This window comes from Pan troglodytes, chromosome 21 (genome assembly GCF_028858775.2).
Source record: "Pan troglodytes isolate AG18354 chromosome 21, NHGRI_mPanTro3-v2.0_pri, whole genome shotgun sequence".
In the NCBI taxonomy this organism is placed as follows: Eukaryota; Metazoa; Chordata; class Mammalia; order Primates; family Hominidae; genus Pan; species Pan troglodytes.
Genome location: NC_072419.2, coordinates 15,408,954 through 15,430,618, shown reverse-complemented (window position 1 = coordinate 15,430,618; position 21,665 = coordinate 15,408,954). Strand labels below are relative to the sequence as shown.

General features: G+C 36.6%; 1 protein-coding gene across 5 annotated transcripts in view; it reads right to left on the bottom strand.

The window, feature by feature from the left end:
• Positions 1–292: 292 nt before the first annotated feature.
• Positions 293–21,665, bottom strand: part of PLCB1 (phospholipase C beta 1) — a 752,222-nt gene continuing 730,849 nt past the window's right edge. For 2 of the 5 annotated variants that reach the window (XM_063803337.1, XM_009436775.4), the window contains one exon: positions 293–3,572. Coding sequence is in view for 3 of the 5 variants with exons in the window: in XM_009436775.4 (XP_009435050.1) it covers positions 3,345–3,572 (228 nt within the window). In the remaining 2 variants the exon portion in view is untranslated. The remainder of the gene's footprint in view (positions 3,573–21,665) is intronic. The other 3 variants (XM_016937425.4, XM_016937429.4, XM_016937426.4) reach the window with 2 other exon arrangements.

Here is a 21,665-nt window from a genome sequence, read left to right as displayed (position 1 = left end):
ACTTTGGTCAAGGAAGACAGGGAGAAAGGAAGGAAGAGAGAAAGGAAGAGAGGGTCTCCATTATGGAAACAATGGCCAGTGTAATTCCACTCCTGGATGGAGGGTGGTGGAATGATAGCAATGACAACTGTGTCCTCTGGCACACACATTGCAGCATCCCAATATCTTTTACAGGCATGGATGTGCCCTGTCAGGGTAGGCATGATGGCCCTAAAGACTGGCATTATGCCCGCTCCCATCACTTTCCCTGTCAAAAGAAGGTTGACTCTGACACCAAGAAATAACCACTGGGTTGTGTTAAGAAATTTTTATTCTTTCCTTTGGATTTGTGATGAAAGCACATAAAATTACAAGTGGAAGAAACATCATGCCACAAAATTGCATAGAATTATTACAAAAATGTGAATTATGCATTTTAAATAATTTGAGATAGAAGAACCAAAATATGTACATTTTAAGAGCTTCAAATACTTTGTCCTTTTTTTTCTTCTTTAAAGGCAAGAGTCACAACGTCCAATCCATCACAAACAATATTAACACAGTGCACAAGCGCAACATTAAATTCAAAGTAATGCAAGCAATGGCCCTTTTTTTTGGGAATTACTTAATGACAGGCTTATCTACTACAGGAGTATTAATTAATGTATGGTGATACTCAAATTTTAAAATGAAATATAAAAAACCAAAAACACATGGCATGTCATTAGAACTTTGAAAATTGGTTTACATGGCCAAAACCATGCTATTCTCAGTAGTGTAAAGGTATCAGAGAGACACAGTCTAATTTAATGCACAGCTCTACCTTCTATTATAGGAAAAACCACAGTACAGAATTTCACACATTCAACAAAGAACAAGGCAAATACATAAAGGCACAAAACTGCACATCATACAGACCCCTTTTCTTTATCTTAGTCTATTTCAAGTAATATTAATATTATTAAATGATAGTATCATTGTAGTAGTTTCAATGATGCAAGATGGACAGTGTTACACACTACCCCACAACTGCAAAAAGTGTCATTGTACAGATATAAAAATGTGATTACAGTAAATGGCCAAATACAAACATATTGTAAAATGACTAAATTCACTAAGATAATGAAATCCAACTACCAAAACAGTTTTGTGTAAGTCAAGGTTATTCAACTTTATTCTATCTCTGGACTAAAATGTGATACAATGTTCTGCAATAATCACCATTGTGTTTGGTTATGAATGCTATTATTAGTTCATTCTTCTTCAATTTCAGACAGTCTGTAATTTTGTTTATAAAAATGCAGCATTCGATTTTGACCATTCTTGCTTCTTTATGATTAATGCCTTTCTTTCAAAGTGCAAAAGTAGAATGATTTACAAAAGATTTCTTTTTCAGTGGAAGTTAAGTTTTATTAAGTGTCTAATGAACACCCCAAACCCTTCAGATCAAAATATAATCATCTCCAAAGAGGATATGATTTTCCCCCTTACGTCTTACTAGATGTGTTTTTTTTAATCAAACACTGTTTCCTTATGTTTGAACTAAGCCTTCATTTTGATTAAAATTTAATTGTAATCTCTAGTTATTGCTTAAAGTTAAATAAAATAATTTTCATAAAAATATTAAATTCTTGAAACAATTTTCAGGACACAACTGGTTTTTGCGTTTCAAGATATTTCGCAAAGCTACAATCAGACAGGTTTATTTTAAAGTAAAATAAAACTGTGAGCATCTGGCTTCTGGGTTTTAACTTCAATGTTCATGTGTTACTCTCTAAGTTACATTTTTCTACATATTATTATTTTTCTTTTTTCAGAACTTTCAATTATGCTTTTGATCAGTTTTACCTTAATATAATTTGTTTCTCTTATGCCATCTAAAATAGGAACTTATAAAGACACAGTTAAGTGAATTAAATATACTTAGTAAATATATAATGGAAGTTTTTTTATGTTAGAATAAAATAGAAATGTGTCAGACTTAAAAATTATGGAAGATACTAATAAATGTCCATATTTCTGTCCTAATTTTTTGACCATTAAAACAAGCTTAAAATCTGATACTTAACATCTAATTTTTGATCTTGCAAAATATAAATCAAATTCATATAATAAGTTCTAAATCTACTTCAGTTTGCATCAATGGCTCCATCAATTATTTCTTAGCGTCTCCATATAATTTAACATCCATGTAATCTAGATGTTTGACCCTTTTCTTCTCTATCCATTTGTCCCTGAATTTGGTTTTAAGTCTTGTGGAAGAGATTTGGGTCATTGTCAATTAATAAACACATATCTACACTCATGTGTGTGTATGTGTATATGCACTTACATGACTAAGTGGGTACATATATACATGGAGATAATACCTATCATTTACATGTGGGTCTTTGTATTCTCTAGATAAATATTCAATCTTCCTCTCTATATTAAAAATAAATGAACCATAAAAAATGTCAAACGGCAAAATAACCACTGGAACCTGTTCATTCTGATTGAATATCTGCTTAACATATATCAGCTCAACTATTTTTATTCAACAGACCATTTGTAGTTATTTGATCATTTCAGGCCAATAACCAATGAATACCCAGACTTTGAGTGCAAATAGTCAATTCAAACAGCACACTGTCGGAAGTGTGCGGCCGACTTGCTCATGGAGTCAAATGTACAATCCATATTGCTAAGTCTTAGGATGGCTTCACTGGGCAAGGATACAATCAAGTGATTTTTTTTTTTTTAATAGAAAACAAACTTATTTGAATCACTACAGTATCTAATAAAACCATGTCAGCAACAAATACATTGATGACTCTATGATAAATAAATTAGCAAACTGCAAGCCACCAGTGCTTGCAAAGCAAAGGATGAAAATGTAATATGCATGTTGACTTGAAGATAATGGTAGTTGAGGGGCAGTTAGAAAAAACAATGCTCAAAGTCGGCTGTTCAATAGTGTTAAATAATGCTATGCATTTCTCAAACTATTTCTATGACTTTGAAATATTTTACACCAGAGCTTCAAATAAAAACATGAGCTTGATTTTCTTCAAAGAAGACACTGTCCTTCATTAAAAGTTCCATGGAGCCTGCAAGTTGCTTGCTTTGAATTTGCTATTGGAAAGAAAACAAAAATCTCACATACATGCATTCTTCACTAGCAGACCTGCGGAGGTTTCCACATGACACATGGAGCCTGGGCATGGGAATTCTTCATGGATTCCTCTGGAACTCTCCCTTTGGTGTGGATTTTAGGCTAAGGGATGCTTCTCGGGAAAATGGTCCTGGGCAGTGATCTTTGTAATAAGAGAGAGTCCGATGACGCTGGAGTGGCCATGCAATTTCTGAAGGCCTGGCAGGAGCATTCACAGAGGAGTATCAAATTCTTTTCCTGGGATGTCTCCTCCCAGCTCCTCACTGGAGGGAGTCTTGTGGTTCACTTTTCCAGGGTCTGAGGACAGGGAGAGAGGGGCAGAACCGTGATTGCTGTCTTCACTGATCTTTCCTTTCATGGCTTCCTGCACGAATTCCAAAATCTCGAGGGGCAGTCTTTTGAATTTGTCTTGGTATTCTTGCTCCAGCTCCACCTGCAGCTGAGAGACATCAAGAGGGGAGATGACTTGAAGTTGTTTATGTTTCTATACCCACTCCCATAGAAACTCTCTGAAAAAGATATACAAAGGGGGCCGATGAATACATTAACTTAAAATATCATTCACTGGTCACCTATAGAGGAGATGTAACAAAGTTTAGTTGGACACATCATTTGTCTGTAGCTGAAAGTCAACTTCAAGTTATGTGTGGCATAATAAGGCTAAAGACTCAGAATAAGATGAATAGCGGTATCTACAAATGCACACACACACACACACACACACACACACGGGTCTTTTGAAAAAGGTGTCAGAGTCTGGGCATGGTGGCTCACACCTGTAATCCCAGCACTTTGGGAGGTTGAGGCTGAGGCAGGTTGATTGCTTGAGGTCAGGAGTTTAAGACCAGCATGGGGTGAAACTCCGTCTCTACTAAAATACAAAAATGAGCTGGGTATGGTGGCGTGCGGCTGTGATCCCAGCACTTTGGGAGGTTGAAGCAGGTGGATTGCTTGAGGTCAGGAGTTTAAGACCAGCCTGGCCAACATGGTGAAACTCCATCTCTACTAAAATACAAAAATTAGCTAGGTATGCTGGCGTGCACCTGTGATCCCACCTACTTGGGAGGCTGGGGCAGGAGAATCGCTTGAACCCAGGAGGCAGTGGTTGTGGTGAGCTGAGATTGCGCCAGTGCACTCCAGTCTGGGTGACAGAGTGAGACTCCATCTCAAAACCAAAAAAAAAAAAAAAAAAAAAAAAAAAGAAAGAAAGAAAAAGAGGAAGAGAAAGAAAGAAAAATAGAAAAATGTGTCAGAAATAATATAAAATGATCTGAGGTTCTTACATTTAGGGGTTGAGAAATATTGATAGGTGAGCGTTCCAAGGTCAGCCATGAACCTGGCTGGGGGAAGCTAAGAAGCTGAGTAGAATAGACAGAGCAGTGTGGAGTGGACTTTGAGATGTGCAGCTTTAGTCAGAGGCCTGGAAGCCAATACTGGGGTCTAAGGAGCAGCTTGATGCATTTTCACAAAGTAAACAAACTCGTGTAACCAACTTGAACTTTTATTTTGACTTATTTTGCCACCACTTTATTTTGATTCATTTTTCATTCTAATTAATTTTTATTTGCCTTGTAAACTATTTTAGCTACCCTTTAAACTGTCTCTTAATGTGTCTATTTTATGCCCTGGAGAATTTTCAGATGTTTTAAAGTCCTGGAAGCCTTTCTTCAAATGGAGACTTACGTGGATGTCTTAGTCATAAAATAGTATAAAAGCTGGGATTCTCCGGTAGACAGGGAGAGAACGGGGGCAACAGGGAGAGTTGTCTGGTAGGGAGCTGTGCTGTGCTGAGTCCAAGAGAAAACCTTGAAGTTTAAAGAAAATTATCTCTGCTTATCAATTGGTGAGCAGGGAGAATAATCCTTGAAACACCATGCAAGGTTAAATGCTTCCCCCATACCTCCTTATTAGCTTGGAGGCAATTTTTAAGATATGGACTTAAAACCTGGATTTTTCCCCCTGCTTTTCAAACTTTAAGTGCACACAAATCGTCTGGAATTTGATCTTGATTCTGTCCAACTCAGGAGGCCTGAGTGGGGCCCGAGCTCCTGTGTTTCTCAATAGCTCTTGGGGGATGCCAAGGTGGTTAATCTGCTTTGGCCACTCTGATAGCTCCCTGTCTGGGTTCTACTCTCAGCCCCCAGTTCTACTTTTTGTCTTGATCCTGGCTGTGCATCCTCCATCTGCAGCTTTCAGGGCAGCCTCTGGGCCTTGTTCTGATCCCTGGAATGCCAGGGTGAAGTCAATCTCCAGGACATCTGTCTTCCTGAGTCTTAGCCTCCTTCTAGACAGTGTCAGCAGCTTGGGAGCATCCTCTTTAGTTCAACTCCTTTCACTCTCACTTCTGTGACAGATAAATTTTGCCAATACTAAATTATTTAATTTATATTAAGTAATCCCTTATCTATCCCAAAGTTCTGAAATCCAGAAGTTTCCTTTTTTTTCTTTTTCTTTTTCTGGCAAATTTGTGGCAGACTCATCGACATGAACTGATACTGGGATGATACTGATACATGAAATATGTATAATTTCATGTATGCCCTGTCATATGACTATTCATGAACTTAACTGCAGACATATTAATTTGTTTGATTCTGAGGATTACTCAGGTCTCGCTGGAGTGTTATGCTCATGGTATATGCATCACATTGCCTTTCTAAAATCAGAAAAGTTAAAATTCTGAAAAACAACAGGCCCCAAGAATCTCAGATAATAGATTATGGATCTAGTTTAAATGACTTGTTTTTTTTTTTTTTTTTCACATCAAAAGGTGTGTGACATGCACTTGTATGTTTATCATAGCACTATTCACAATAGCAAAGACATTAAATCAACCTAGGTGCCCATTAATGGTGGACTGGATAAAGAAAATATGGTACTTATAACGTGGAATAGTAGGCAGCCATAAAAAGTATGAAATCATGTCCTTTGCAGCAACATGGATGCAGCTGGAGGCCATTATCCTAAGCAAATTAATGTAGGAACAGAAAACCAAATACCACACATTCTCACTTATAAGTGGGAGCTAAACATTGGGTATTCATGGACTTAAATATAGCAATGATGGACACTGGGGACTAATAAAGTGGGGAGAGGGAGTCGGGGACAAGGCTTGAAAAACTAATGGCTGGGTACTATGTTTATTATTTTTGTGACAGGATCATTCGTATCCCAAACCTCAGCAACACACAATATACTCATGTAACAAACCTGTACATGTACCTTCTGAATCTAAAATAAAAGTTGAAATTTTAAAAAATTTATAAAAATTATTTAAATATCAAAGAAAAATAAAAATAAATAAAAATAGAAAATGAAAACATAAAAATAAAAATGGTATCTGGTAAAAATGGCTTAGGCTGAGTATTGAAAGTCAACTATTCTCCCTACATATAAAATGTGGGGTATTTATGAATCTATTTGCTAGCATATAAATTCTTATAAGCCGAGGAGGAAACATGCTGTGAGGGGGCGCTCAGGGCCCTGGACTCATGTGGCTATGATGGAGCACCTTGTACAGGGCCCTACTCTCCATGTCGGCACATACGAGTCACTGGAGCATCAAACAGGAAGAAGACAATTGCCAGTTCTTTCCCTGCTGTTCCAACAATTTAGAAGGAAGTGGGGCTTTTACAATGTCATACTCTTTTGCATGAATGAAATCTTAGCCTGTTGTTTGACAGCTTCCATTTACTACCATTCAGACCTCATCATCAATTCACCTCAATTTTAATTCAGTCACACATGTGTTTCCAAGGAAGATAGGGAAGGAAGAAAAGCAAGTGACCCTGTTTTAAGAAAACAACAGATTGCTGTTCTCTTATAGGTTGAACTGGGGGACCTTCAGCTATGGATATATTGTACCTGACCTAGCAGATAATTTCTCTCAGGTTAATGCTCATTGGTGGACAAGACCCCATAGTGCTTGATAAGTACTATTTCTTTAATTATTAACAAAAGAAGTAAAATACAAGAAAATGTCAAATACCTAAACCAATGCTTTTTAACATTTTTAATAATTTAATTCTAAGAAAAACCTACATTTGAGTAATTTAATTTTGATAATGATTTTTAATAATTTATAATAATTGACCCAGTTGTGGCTAAGTTATAACTGTAGTAGACTTTCATCATGGGCTAGTAGTAGATTTTATTACATTCTAAACTAAGTCACTGCTTCATGACATATTAAGTGCCATATATTTCACTCTTTTTAAAAAGCCATACAATTATTAATGAACTAATTTCAAAATTGTATTTATTACATTCCAAGTTAGAGCTTTTGCTTTTTCTTCTTATAAACTAAATACTTGTTCATTGTAAGAAAATATGAAAAGAATACAGGGTAATTCTGGCTCCATTCCAACAAAGCCCCACCCATCAGTGGTCTAGAGCTATTCTAGCCCAAGGGTTGCAAACTCAGATGTTACAGGGGCCAGGCAAGTCATGTAAATAAGTAGCAGGCTATGTGCAAGAAAGAGGGGGTTGTGGGGTTTCTGAAGAGCTAGAGATGACAGGCCCTGTCTAAAGGGAGTACAAACAACTCAGTTCTAGCTGATGCTTGTCAGATTAAATATTGAAGTCAGAAATCCACATCTTCATGTAAGAGCCTGAGTTTTTATTGTTGGCAATCAATTCAAATCACATTCATCAGCCCCACTGGGCTCATGGAGAATTTACAACCTTTCCCCTAGCAGATTTAAATCTGGCTTTAACCAGGGGACTCCCAAAGTTAGGTCCAACTGTGGAATTCCAGTTTAGATTCTTCCTAATTTTCCTTCCCCATAATCCTAGGCTTAGATGGTCCTCCACAGATCACCAGGGCTTCCTTTTGATTGCCTCTGTTCTGAGGTTCAGCATCATACTATCTAATTGCCATATTCTGGGTTTTGTACTCTAATATGTGTTGAATTTCTATTCTGTGCAAGTGAAACAGGGTGTTAGGTGGGAATGGTAGATTGGTCGTGCAAATGGCAGTAATTCTTCACCCCTCCTTGTAATCATAACCTTTGTGGTGTGACTTTGCAGCTCATCCCATCCCAGCAAAGAACGGAGTGTATTTCTCATCTTCTTGAATCTGGGGAGGCCTTGTTATTTGGTTCTGTCTAGGAGAATGTGTCAAAAGTATATGCTGTTCTGAGTCCAGATGTCACAAGGCCTTGTGTGCTTCTGCTTTCACAGTTAGAAGTTTACTCAGCCATCATGTGAACAAGCTCAGCCTAGCTTGCCAGAAGAGGAGACACATGGCCCAGTTATTATACTTTTTGCATCACTTCAATTGACTATCAGATATAAAAGTGAAGCTATTCTAAACCAGCTCACCCCTAGCTGACCACCAGCTAAACACAGGCATGAACAAGCCTACTGAGATCAGGTGAGCCTGGTCCAGACCAGAACCAGTTCATAGACCCATTAACTTAGCAAATGCTTGTTTTGTGACTGATTTTTATGGTTGGTTGTTAGGCAGCAGTATTATGGCTATAACTTTGAGTGAGGGGAACAGAAAGTAGTCTCATTATGTGGCCTGGACCCATGAAATACTCATAAGCTAACTCAGCTGGCCCCATCCTTTCATTGCTGTGGCCTCAAAGCATATTCTTGGAAAAAAAATCACCACAGGACAGATAGATTTTCAAGACAAATGTGATTTTGTAGGCTATGCCTTGGAGCCTTTCTAGCATAACATTGTCAAACTTGAGTTTGTTTAATCTTAAGTTCATAAGACCTCTTTTTGGAAAATGAACAAGAAAGACGAAAGAACATGATTGAATTTAACCTCTAAATTTAAGATGAGTTATTATTATACTCAGATATTAATAAAGAAGAGTGTTGTCAGAGTTTGTTTTATTATAGGCCCAGTTCTTTAATTTGACTAGTCGGGCTCAAATTCTAAATTTCTCAGTTAACTTGATTTTCAAAAGACGTTGCCCACTAGTCATTTTTGTGAACTCTGGGTAGTTAAGCAGGAAAAGGCAATACGGTCAAGTTCAAATGTATTCAATTCTTCCTGTGTTGTCAAAGATTTTTGTACTTGGGATGCTTTTCTGACTCTGACATTCTTTTCTTCTGTCTTTAAAAAAGCCAGAGATTTGATCTAGTTAAGGAAAGCTTTTAGATAAAAAAACATAAGTGAAGGCCAAGGAGCAAGCAAAGTTACTCTTGAAGGTTAGCTTACAATCAGAAAACAAACAAACAAAACCCAGTATAACATAAATGTGGCATAAATATAAGACAGGTTACTGAGTTATGAATCAGAGACAATCAAACCAATTTCCTAAGGAAACAAATTGAAACCAGAGAACAATAAGCCACAGTGGAATAACAAAGAAGAATTGAGAAAACTTAAAAAAAAATATGCAGCTGGATAATGTGCAGACAGATATTTGCAAGGTTTTCAAAATTTGGAATTCCAGAGTCTAACTCAGGTCATTTTGCCCAATGAAGTGTATGAAAGATCTTAATATAAAATATAAGGCCAATGTATTTTATAACATAAATATTAATATATTTATATATAAAAATATTTTATATGTTATAATATAAATATTTTATAATATAATAAATTAATATAATGTGTTACATATATTAATATTTATATTATGTATATTATATATACTATGTATAGCATATATACCACTTTATAATATAAAATATGAAGCCAATAACAATCTTAGGATTGTTATTTGCTTGTTATTTGCTTCTGTCTAGGAGAATGTGCCAAAAGTATAATTGTGATTGTGAATAATTGTATAATCATGGGGTACAGAGACCTTTTTAAGCAAGACAGAAAAACATAAGAAAGAAAAATATAGATATCTTTATCTAGATGAAGATAATCAATTTCTCTGAAAAATGAGCATAAATAAAGCAATTCATAGGAAAAGAAATAAAATACAAAGAATATATATACAACACAACTATATATATATTTGAAATATAGATGAAAGCAGCTCATTAACAATTAGAGAAATGCAATAGCACAATACCTTTTCAAGGGACATTTATCATATTGATTAATTTAATTTAATTCATTAAATTTAAAAGAAATTTCTTTTAAAGAAGCAATAACATTCTGAGAAATTGACACTTTGAAACATTGGGCAATAATTTGACAAAATTTATAAGAAGGCAAACATAGGCTTGTAACCCAGCAACTCCATTTTTGGGAATTTGGCCCACAGAAACAAAACCACCAACATATAAGAATGAATACACTAAGATATTTATTTTTGTACAGGAAAAATAGCATTGATTTAGCATTGTTTGTACAGGCAAAGCAACCAAAAAATAAAACAAAACAAAACCAGCCTGTGAAAACTACCTTAATTTCAATGTTTTGCCACATATGCATTATGTATTGTCTATCTCTATATTTTTTTGCTGAGTCATTTGAAAATGTTTCAGGCATCATGACATTTCACCCATAAAGACTGAAGCATACGTCTCCTAAAAAGGTTGCTTTCAGATAGCATTAGCATATTTATTTATTTGCTCTATATTAATATATCCAGAAATAGTTTCAATATTATGACCTGTCAATAAAATAAGCAAATGAAGCTTGAGACTTTTTTGAAGTTCTTTTTATTCATCAAATATATCCTACTAAGGATGCACAATTATATTACTCTGCCAAAATTCACTGAAAGTAATTATATTCTTTGTATGGTTATGTTACCTTAAATATAGACATAGGATCACTTGTTTCAGTTTGTTTTCTCAGTAGACATTTTCAATTATTTTATTCTTTTTCTTCTCTGGGAGCATCTGTTGTGCGTGTGTGTGTGTGTGTGTACATACACATATATATAAATCAAATTGACAATTTAAAATTGTATGTATTTATGTAGTACAGAATGATGTCATGATTTATAAATACAACATGGAGTAATTAAATAAAGCCAATTAACATATTTATCACCTCAAATACTTACCATTTTTTGTGGTGAGAACACTTGAAATTTAATCGCTTAGCAATTCTGAGATGTAAAATACATGCTGCATATATTTAAAATTTAATTCCTTATAGTCTTTTAACACTTTAAAAATATATCTCCTAGCCTTTGAGAGGCAGGAATAATAATATGGTACTCTAATTATCTTGCTCAGAATATTTTGGAATTTACTGCTAAAGATCAGGGAAAATAGTAAAACTAACAAACAAGCCAAGCAACAGCAAAAACATGAATAAAACTTAAGTGTTTCTGTAAAAAAATCATAAGGCTCTCACTCAAAGAACTATGAGGTAGTCAAATAATATAAATCAATGGCTTTGAAAACAGGGAGAAATAATTATATTTTTGTGATAAGTGAAAAAATGTACCTATAGTTGTATACATACTGTGATAATAACTATGACCATTTTTTTAAAGAATACAAAACGACTTTGAAAAGAAACACTAAAATATAAACTGTGTTAGAATTATGAGTATCTTTATTTTTTCTATTTCTCACTTTTATGGTAATGTGATTATTTCATTTTTAGCATAAAAATAGCATTCTAAAATGAAAACAAAATCTAATATAATTTCTATAAAATACAAAAAAGAAAAATGTAGAACTCTGAATGTGGGATACAGTGACTAGGACAATTTTACGAGAATTACTGCAAGGACTATAGTATTTTAACCTCAACATCATCAGTTAGCTAAGTGGATATTAAAAGCAATGGGAAATGCATTAAAATCATACATTCATAGAATGAATGGTTTCAAAATTAAGCCTGAGCAAACGTGCAAGGCCTCATCTTATTTTTAGAATAATCTCATGAATTTTGCTTCAAGAATAAAAATAACAGGATCATAAGAAATTTATAGACTGAGGTTAGTCATGTTACCCAAGGATTGTTGGAAAGTGACATGTGGGAAAATGGGACCACATGCTATATCCTAACCACTTCAGTTTTTGTTTGTTTATTTGTTTTCCACTAAGTTTCCTTAGAATAAATTGCCATGGGACTTTGAGTCAATATGGCTGACTGAAAATTTCCTTTTCTATTCCAAACCTAGGGAAAGGCAAAATGAAACAGTACAGACATATTCACTTAAGTTTACAGCTGAGTTTGAATATAAGGAAAAGAAATCCTTAAGTCGCAGAAATAACAAAGGAACTCACAGTTAACAGAGTTGATTCTCCATTTTGCGGGGCGAGGAGAGATTGGAAGAGGAGGCCTCAGGATGCCGGGTGTTGGAGTGCGGAACCTGAAGTCCCTGAATAGAGCCAGGGGTGCCCACCCTTCAAATGGGAACTAGGAAAACCCAATCCACAAACTTGGAGATGAGGCAAGGAAGCAAATGATTCATGGAGCACATTGAGGAAAAACATCCACAAAGGGAATTAGAAACCCGTGAATGAGTGCAGTTTCCAAATTCATATTACCCCTGTGAATTGAGTACCCAGTCCCAATAAATTAAAGCAAAAACTGTTCAGAAACTGATAAAGCCCACTGAGTCCCAGCAGAGGCATAGCAAATTCAGAATGTTTGGGTCCCGCGGCAACCAAGGGCAGGACTGACACCTACAGACAAACAACACCTAGGAAACATGAACTCAAGTTCAAAATTACAAACCACTCAAGTAAAATGCAGCTTTTGTTCAACTTTGTAATTCAAGGTTGTTGGCAACTGAAATCTAAAGATGAGGAGTGAAATGGTGATCAGTGTATTTCTAGGTCAAAGTTGAAAATACTCCAGATGTAAACAGAAGTAAATTGGATAGTCCATGCCAATGTAGAAGAATACAGGCCATTCACAATGGAAATCAATTACTGCTGCTTTTTATTGGGTGCTGGAGTTTGGTGCATGCCTATATTTTGGGTAGATTTTCCTAAATAATTATATTTGCTTCAAAATAATATTAAAATTAATTTTTATCTTGTGAACAAATACCAACTAGCAATAGAACCTGTTACACAGGGCTAAGAAGGCAACATAAGTTAAACTGATGCCATAGATCTACACAAAGTAGACAATTCACTTTGGGATAGATAAGATTCTTTCTCCACATAGGGTTTAGAATGCTTGCATTTTATGAAATATGACCTTGCTCAGCTTATTTAATCTCTTGGAATTTTAACTGTCTCATGTATAAAATAGGAATAATAAAACCAATTTTCCTGGGCTGTTAAAAGGTTTAAACAAGATCATACATATTAAATGCTTAGCATACTCTGATTTGCTTATTAATTAATATTGTGTAACCTCATTTTTAAAAAGAGAGAAAAAATCACTTACAGCAAAAAAAATCTAAAGTCCTGCCTATGAACTGGTCCTTGTTCTTTCCAGTTAATTTGAGTCATTATTTGGTCAGTTATGGTACTTGGTGGATTTCTCTTTTGGGACTATATTCTGGTTTGTTGTTGATTTTGATGCATTTGTCAATAAATGGTATTTTGAACACTCTGACCCATGCAAGGCCCTGTTTGGTGTTGTGGTGACTGGAGAAATTAGAATCCGTCCTAGGTGACAAGCAATGGATACGGGGAAAATAAAACATTGGACTGAATGAGTGCCACACACAAGATGGACTGTGGATGCTGAAAATGAAGACTCTATTGTAGCCTTAAGGTAATATGGGAAATACTTTATGAAGGACATGAGACTTAAAAATTGAGCCTTGTAGAATCTGCCAATACCTTTAGCATTATCCTTATTTTGGGCAGAAGCTCTCAACACTTCCTCCATTGGACATACAATAGATGACATTCACTGGGGAGACACAGCTCTCTAGCTGTAAATTCCCTCTTCCCTACACAATCTACAGGTATATATGTAAGTATGTAGATGTGATAGAAAACGTGAATCTCAACTTTGAATCTGCTCTAATATAGAAAAATTAAATTATCACACATTTACTTTCATGAATTAGCCATAGATTACAATGGAGGGATTACAATTCTCACATACTCTGTTTTCATAATCTCTGGCTAATTTCACAGATGGATGCACATTAAAAGTGACAAGGTAATGTACATACAAAATCCCTGGGGATTTTGTTAAGACGCAAATTCTGATTCAGAAGATCTGGGGTGGGGCATGCTACCCTGCATTTCTAACAAGCTCCAAGGTGATGCTGTTGCTGCTGGTCTAAGAACCACACCGTGAATAGCACCACTTCAGACGAAGGTCTTCCAACAATTTTCTCCTTTTGTGCATTCTCTTCCTTCCTCAACAACATTACTTCAGGGTCTAGATAAATATTAAACAATTCTTTTGTAGATCTCATATCTTCAGACTTCTGGAATGCTAATGCTCAGATTTAGATTCAAAGTGTTGATAAGGCTGTTGGGTGAAGGGCAGAATGAGGGTTGCTAAGTTGCCAGAAAGGAAGGTTGGAGGAGTCAAGGACGAGGTAGGCAAAATGCTAAGTAAATCCAAATACTGAATCAATAAAAGAGGAAAGACAGAAACTAGAGACCATGTGATTTACCAAGCACAGTTCCTAACATGCATTTCCTTTTTAAACTTTATTTCAAGTCAAAAGCCAAATGCATTCTGACATAGTTCTTAGGTGTGAACTCCTCTATATATGCATATATTCCATGAAACTGCCACAGAGGAAAACTCCTAACATAGTCCACGCTTTTATACCTCCTCTGAGTCCTGAAATATATTTCAAAATTTCTAATCATCTCACAGGTGTCTAGAGATTACTGTAGGAACCTGAAAAAAGAACATTTAACAATTACATAGTCAAACCCTTCATGACTTTGACGTCTCAGAAAATGACTTTAGCAATTATACTCAAATCCTTCCTTTTATTTAGTGAAAATCTGTGGCCCAGAGAAGTTAGGGTCTTTCTGAAGGATATGGCTGGCTAGTAGCAAAACCAGGACTAGGACCTCGTCAATTCTCTCCTCTGTGGTAGATTGACTGGATTAATGGCTCCTCCCTGTACCCAGAGCCTTTGCTTTATGATTCTCAGCTTCTCTTATGAGAGATGAGGAGTCTATTTCTCCATTCCTTGAAGATGATGTGGTCATGCGATGACATTGGTTAATAGGATGTTAGCAGGCATGGCCTATGCAGAGGCTTAAAAAAGCCCTTACTTAGCTTTCACTCCTATTCCTATGGCATGTCATGGGAACATGCTTAGACTACTCTAGTAGAAGATTTAACACAAGGAAAAGAGTTGAATCACCTCAGTCATCCCAGTCCCATACCCCAAATTATCCTAGATTCATCAACATCCAACTGATACCCAGAGATGTAAGTCAGCCAAGATCAGCAGAGCTACAGAGCTACCTGCCTGACCCGTAATGAACCACAGATGTATGAACAAGTCCAGCTAAGCTCCGCCACACTCAGCCAAGATCAGCTGAACCCCACAATCTTATGAACTAAATAAATGTTTATTATTGTAAGCCAGTGAAGTTTTGTGTCTGTTATTTGGTATTATTGTTGCATTTCCCCATGACTCTTATAATTTCTCTCAAAAGTGTGCATTAAGTTCTGTGGCCTTGACATGAAATGAGTTGTTTACCATTTTCCAGGAGCAAAATTCTTATTGCTTTATATACATACCCAAGCCACTTACCCTAAAAGCAACTTATACTACAATTTAGGACAATAATTATGCTACTCAGCAGGCCACGTCAGCCCAGCTAATATGTGAGTTCCTGGCCCTGAACTTTTTATGTCAGCACTGGAATACTTTCTCCTTATGGGGCCTGCGATTAAGGCCTAGAAGTTTTCTATTTTTAGTTAGGTGTTTTCTTTTGGAAGACTCAGCTGGGCATAAAAATGATTGTGAATTAGGAAACAAATTTTGATTTTACAAAAATGATAAATAACCTGCACGTTGTGCACATGTACCCTAAAACTTAAAGTATAATAAAAAAATAATAATCAAGATAATAACCCAAAGACGTTTGTCAAACAGAAAGTTACTATTGTATTTGAAATACCAAAAGATGTTCTAAGTCTTTGAAGATCCTGTGCTCTGGGGTAAGGAAGCTTAAGATACTTGTTTTATAATCTTGAGAGAATAAACATTCAGCACATTGTTCATCAAATCCCATCGATCATGAAGGGAGGAGACTAAAGCCTACCATCCAAGTGGTTCAGCGCAGAATCAAGATCTGAATACTAAATTCTTGCCTCCTGGCCAGGTGCAGTGGCTCACGTCTGTAATCCCAGCACTTTGGGAGGCCGAGGTAGGTGGATCACTTGAGGCCAGGAGTTTGAGATCATCCTGGCCAACATGGTGAAATCCCATCTCTACTAAAAATAAAAAAAAATTAGCTGCGTATGGTGGCCGGCGCCTGTAGCCCCAGCTACCTGGGAGGCTGAGGCACAAGAATCGCTTGAACCTGGGAGGCGGAGGTTGAAGTGAGCCAAGATGGTGCCACTGCACTCCAGCCTGGGTGACAGAGTGAGATGCTGTCTCAAAATGAATACATAAGTAAAATAAATAAATTCTTGCCTCCTATCCAGGGCTCCATCCCCACCATTCCAGGCCAACTGTTCACTATGTAAAAACAGGATGTGTGAAGATCTCAGGATCCTGATATTCTTGTGTGTTGAGGGGAATATAACAAAACATTCCAATGTGTTTTCCTTTCATGTTTAGGATTTCAAAGTTGCTTTCACAAAATAATCGGGAATTGTCTTTTACTGAAAAGTGATGCTGAAGAGGGGTCCCATGGCCCAGGGTCTTATTGACCTGCTGTCCTCTTCATAATACAATACGGTTTTATGGAAAACAACGAGGACCCTCAACCAGCTGCAATTAGCCCAGCAAATTTCTAAATCATCACAGGCTTTTCTTTGTGTCTGTCATACTTGGAAGATCCTGGTTTTTCACTCCCTCTGTGTCATTCTTCAGTTTAGGAAATGTTTATTTGATCAGCTAGTTGTTTTTCTGTTTTCCATTAAGTACAGTCTAATTTAATCAGAATACTTCTGTAAAGAATCGGATACCATAAAAAAGAACAAGCAAATGGAAAACTGGAATAAGGAAAAATCATAGCTTAAAAGAAAAAGAAAAAAGTCTCTCGGGTTATAACCAACCTAGTAAATTGCTAATAAACAAGGAAATATAGAACCATAAAATAATTATTTACTATAATAATAGTAACATTAAAATTAACTAAGTGCTTATTGTGTGGCAGGCACTGTTCCTAGGACCTTACATGTATTAACTTAATACATGTACATTAATTTCAGAATCTCTGAACTCAAATATCTATGGGGCTCAAGAAGCAACACAAATCTGTGAATTAGATCTGGTATAAGGCAGTTGAGAAGTAGTGGAATCTGTAGCCAAGTGGAATTGCATTTCTTGTGTAAAACACTCAAATTCAGCAATTTTAACATATACCAAGAGTCCAATAAAAGGCCCAACTGAGTCTGCAAGTCACTACTTTGTAGCTTCTGATTTAGCCGCACATGAGGAGCAAGGGCATGACAGCCTATTCGAGAGAGGCTAAGAAAGACACCACCAGAAGAATCCCATTCTCTTAACCACACAAACCCTGAAAAAAAATCAATAAAAGCCCTCCGGGCAATTGAAATAAAAGGCCATTCAGAGGCTAATTATTTTTAGATGAAGGATGTATTTCTTTTCAGTCAGGTGGAATGCCACCAACAGGAAAGAACTGAACATACATTATGAATTCAGTTCTTACACCGAGTCACATTAGAAGCAAGGTCAATAGTGCAGACGGTGTAAGCAACCATCTCAGAGAACCTGGAGTCCCATGAAGCAGCCTCTTCAGGAAGTCTTGGGTCTCCAAAGGCTTTTTCCTGTGGGGGTCCTGCCCTTGTGTTGGCCTCAGCTCGGATCAGAGTCTCCTCATTGGTGCATGCCTTTATGATAACTCCTTTTAAGATTAACCAAGGATTAGTAATTACTGAACTTGAGCCCTAGCTACAACCACTTTCTCGACTCAAAGCCTGTGCATGGCATTTACAAAACAAGGGACAGGCTGAATCAAATGTCCTAGAATGAACTCAGCTATGTCCCTGGAGAACATCCTTCTCCCGATCACCTAAAATTAGTTTTGGTTTTTCTTTTTCTTTTTATAAATGTATATTTCAAGAGTGGTTAGCCGTCCTAGGGTTTTATCAGGATAATTGATTTTGATGCTTAAGGGAGTATGTCCTAATTACATAGTCCCGCCTTCTAAATATGATGTTTATGTCTCCTGCTTAAATTGCTGTGGTTTTTGGGTGAGTATTTACAATTTTATCTGAAAGGAAACTAGACATTTGTTTCTTGGCCTCACAGGCATTTTGAGAAGCCTGCTCGTTGTGCTTGAATTCTCCCCGCAAGGTGAAGCTGAAAACAATGATGGGATTTCTCAGGGAGAGCAAACTGAGGCAGGGCCAGATCAAAAGGCAAACGAGTGACAGGAGCTGGGTGGTTACAGACAGCAGACACCCGTTCTTCTAACTAGATTACTACTAACTAGTTCTACTAACTAGTTCTACTCACTAGATTATTCTTCTGATTTTTCAAAAGAATCCACAAATCTGGATTTTGTGTTAAACCTTCTAATTTGTCAGTGTTGCCTTAAATTAGAAATTTACAAAACACCATGCAGGTCGATTTGCAACTTCCGGAGTATTTGGGTAATGTATTCCATCTGTCTGTCTTTGGACTTGATAGTTCACCATCCGAAAGTCTGCTGGGGCCTCCCTATTCAGGGACTGGCCTCTATCCTTTTCTTTGTTGCACTAGTGGAGACTTAACCACATTGCGCTGGTGTCTAAAGTCTTTAACAAGGCAACTGTCACTGGGAAGAGGAAGACACTTTCCTTACCCCCAGGTAAATTTTTGATCCTATTCTTGAATAAAAGGCATCTGCTAGAGAATATTGGACATCTCCCTCTTTTCCCATTTCCTTATTCGTCACGTAAGTGTGGTGATGTAACTGTGCTACACACATCGGGTTTGGAATGAAAAGTCAGATAAATTGAATAGCAAGTTGTTTTTATAGAAATCCTCTTTTGTAAGTCTTCTAGCCCAGATCCTTTTGTTAATAGATCCATTTCTCGAAGAGGTCTACAGAGATGACTTGGAATACAAAGTCGTCACTTTACTGATTTTATCTTTAGGGTCTTTGTGAGTAGCAGTCAATTTAGAATAATTCTACATTTAGCAGGTTTGGATTCCGGTATTTTGGTCTACATTGCAGAAAATAAGTCGGTATCCTCAAAATTTGCAGGCACCTGTCCACGGTGTCTGCTGTGCCTGGGTGCAGCTGCCAAATCCAAGGACAATGTTTACAAGTCCTCCCTACCACTTTTTAATCCAGGCATAGCCATTTGAAAAATTCTTGCCAATGAAAAGTTAGGGCAGGGCTTTTTGGGGACATATGGGGAATCTCTACTATTTCTTTCCCTTTTCCAGCAAGATCCTAGGGGATGATGGAGCCACATTATGAAAGGAACCTGGTTCTCTGAATTGCCATGATGAGATAAACTGTTCATCAACTGGAAACACTTATGTTGGACTATTGTACAAAAAAGAAATAAAATTCTATTGTATGAAGCCATTGATATTTTGGTACTGTTTGTCACAGCAGCTAGTATTATGCTAACCAATACATTCTCACATACATATTTTGTGTTGCATGACTTATTTTGAGGTCAGGGGAATGATGAATATACATGCAGATATGAGTGTTTCTCTTATTTATGATTAATCTTTATTAGCCAATGTTTATGCCATAAGGATGGCCTCTTAAATTTCTGGGGGCCTTTTTGGTTATTCTGAAGTTAAAGTAGAATTAGAGAATAATCCTAACTATAAATCTTGAGTACTTTATAACTACCTTATAACTATGAGAAAGAAAGAGCTAGTGTTATAAAGCCCAGGGGCACTTTTACTTTCCATCAATGTTTATCTCTTTCTCCTCTACAAGGAAAGTGCAAGGATGAAAAAAAACTCCCTTTTCTTCCATTGTTATCACTGGATTAAGGTATATACAGAATCTATGGCCGCAGTGAAGTTACTCTTATAAGGACAGGAACCGGTGACTTCAATTCAGTACAATTGCAAATTAGTTTTAAAACACTATTCTTCTTCTGCTTAGATTCACAAGGCAGAGCTGGTCTGCTAAATCTTACTTTCTCCTTCCATCTTCCCATCAGATAACCATATCCTGACATGTATAATTCTGGCGCTGCTTCCCAAAACTTGGGGGTTTCTTCAGATCACTCAACCTAGGAGATTAAAAGCCGTTCTGATGCATCATAGGCATCCTTACTTACACAGGGGTAAATGGCTTTAGAGAAAACTACAACTAATCTTACCAGTGACAGGAAAAATCTTCTAGGTTCTAGTTCTAACAAGCCTGTTCTGGTTCTTGGTTGACATGTCAGCCAGAGAGCCATCCTAATTCCAAATCATGGGAACATACTGCAATACTTGGAATACTGAATTGAATGGCCAATACCACTGATTCATGGCTCATTCTCTATTTACATCTACTCGCTTTTTGTGGCCTCCTCTCCCTCACACATTCATTGATTTATTCATTCATGTATCCAAAAATTTATCAAGTGTACTTCTGCAAACCTAGCACTGTGACAGGTGCTAGGCAGAGACATGAGTGAGACACAGCCCTGGCTTCAGGAAGTCCCAAGACTAGTAGGAGAATGTGAAACATAAAATAATAAGGTGCTATGCTGAGATATGTAAAATTATATGCAACATACATGGTATACTGCAATATACATGGGAAAATTATATGCAACATACAAACGTAACACAAAGGAGGGAGTGACTACCTCTCCTTGGCATCACAGAATAGAAATTATCTAAGACCAGAAGAACTGGATATTACTGAATGCCAGCCTTTTTGCACATTTGTCCAGGTGACTGCCACTTAACTTCATCAAAGGCCTACCACATCATTTCCCCCTTTCTCTTTGCAGCACTTCAAATCAAATTTTAAAATAACTAAAAGAGGAAAAATAATAAGAACTCTGAATTGTTTTTTGAAAACTGAAATATTTTGTCTAATTGTATGCCAAGAAGAATAAAACATTCTGAAAATTGAAGATATCTCTTGATACATCAGTGATGAATAAGAAAAGATAATCATGTGCATAATTTTTCATAGTGCTATGTAAAATGCCACTCAGAAACCCTACCAACTTAATCTTTACCTATGTTCTTGCTATGAATGACCATCTTTCAGTATGTGTTAATAAAAAATGATTATAAGTATAATAGGGTTTTCAACTCTGGATAGAAGATTCCAACTTTGTGTGGTTTGCCTTCTTCAGAGGTAGAAAAAACTTCCTTTGCTTAACTCTTCCAGTTAGAAGTAGATTGAAAATCAAGGCCTCTTAACATTTTCTTTATCTGAAGAATATAATGTACTTCTTTTGGTTATAATGGTAAAATACAAAACTGATTAGGGCAGGAGCAAGTACAGTGTGTGAGGTTATACAGAGCAGAAGCTCCCAAATTGAGGTCTCCCGAACAGCAGCATCAGCTTCATCTGGGATCTTGTTAGAAACACATGTTCTCAGGCTCACCCCAAACTTACTAAGTCGGAAGCGTTGGGGGTGGGAGCCCAGTCA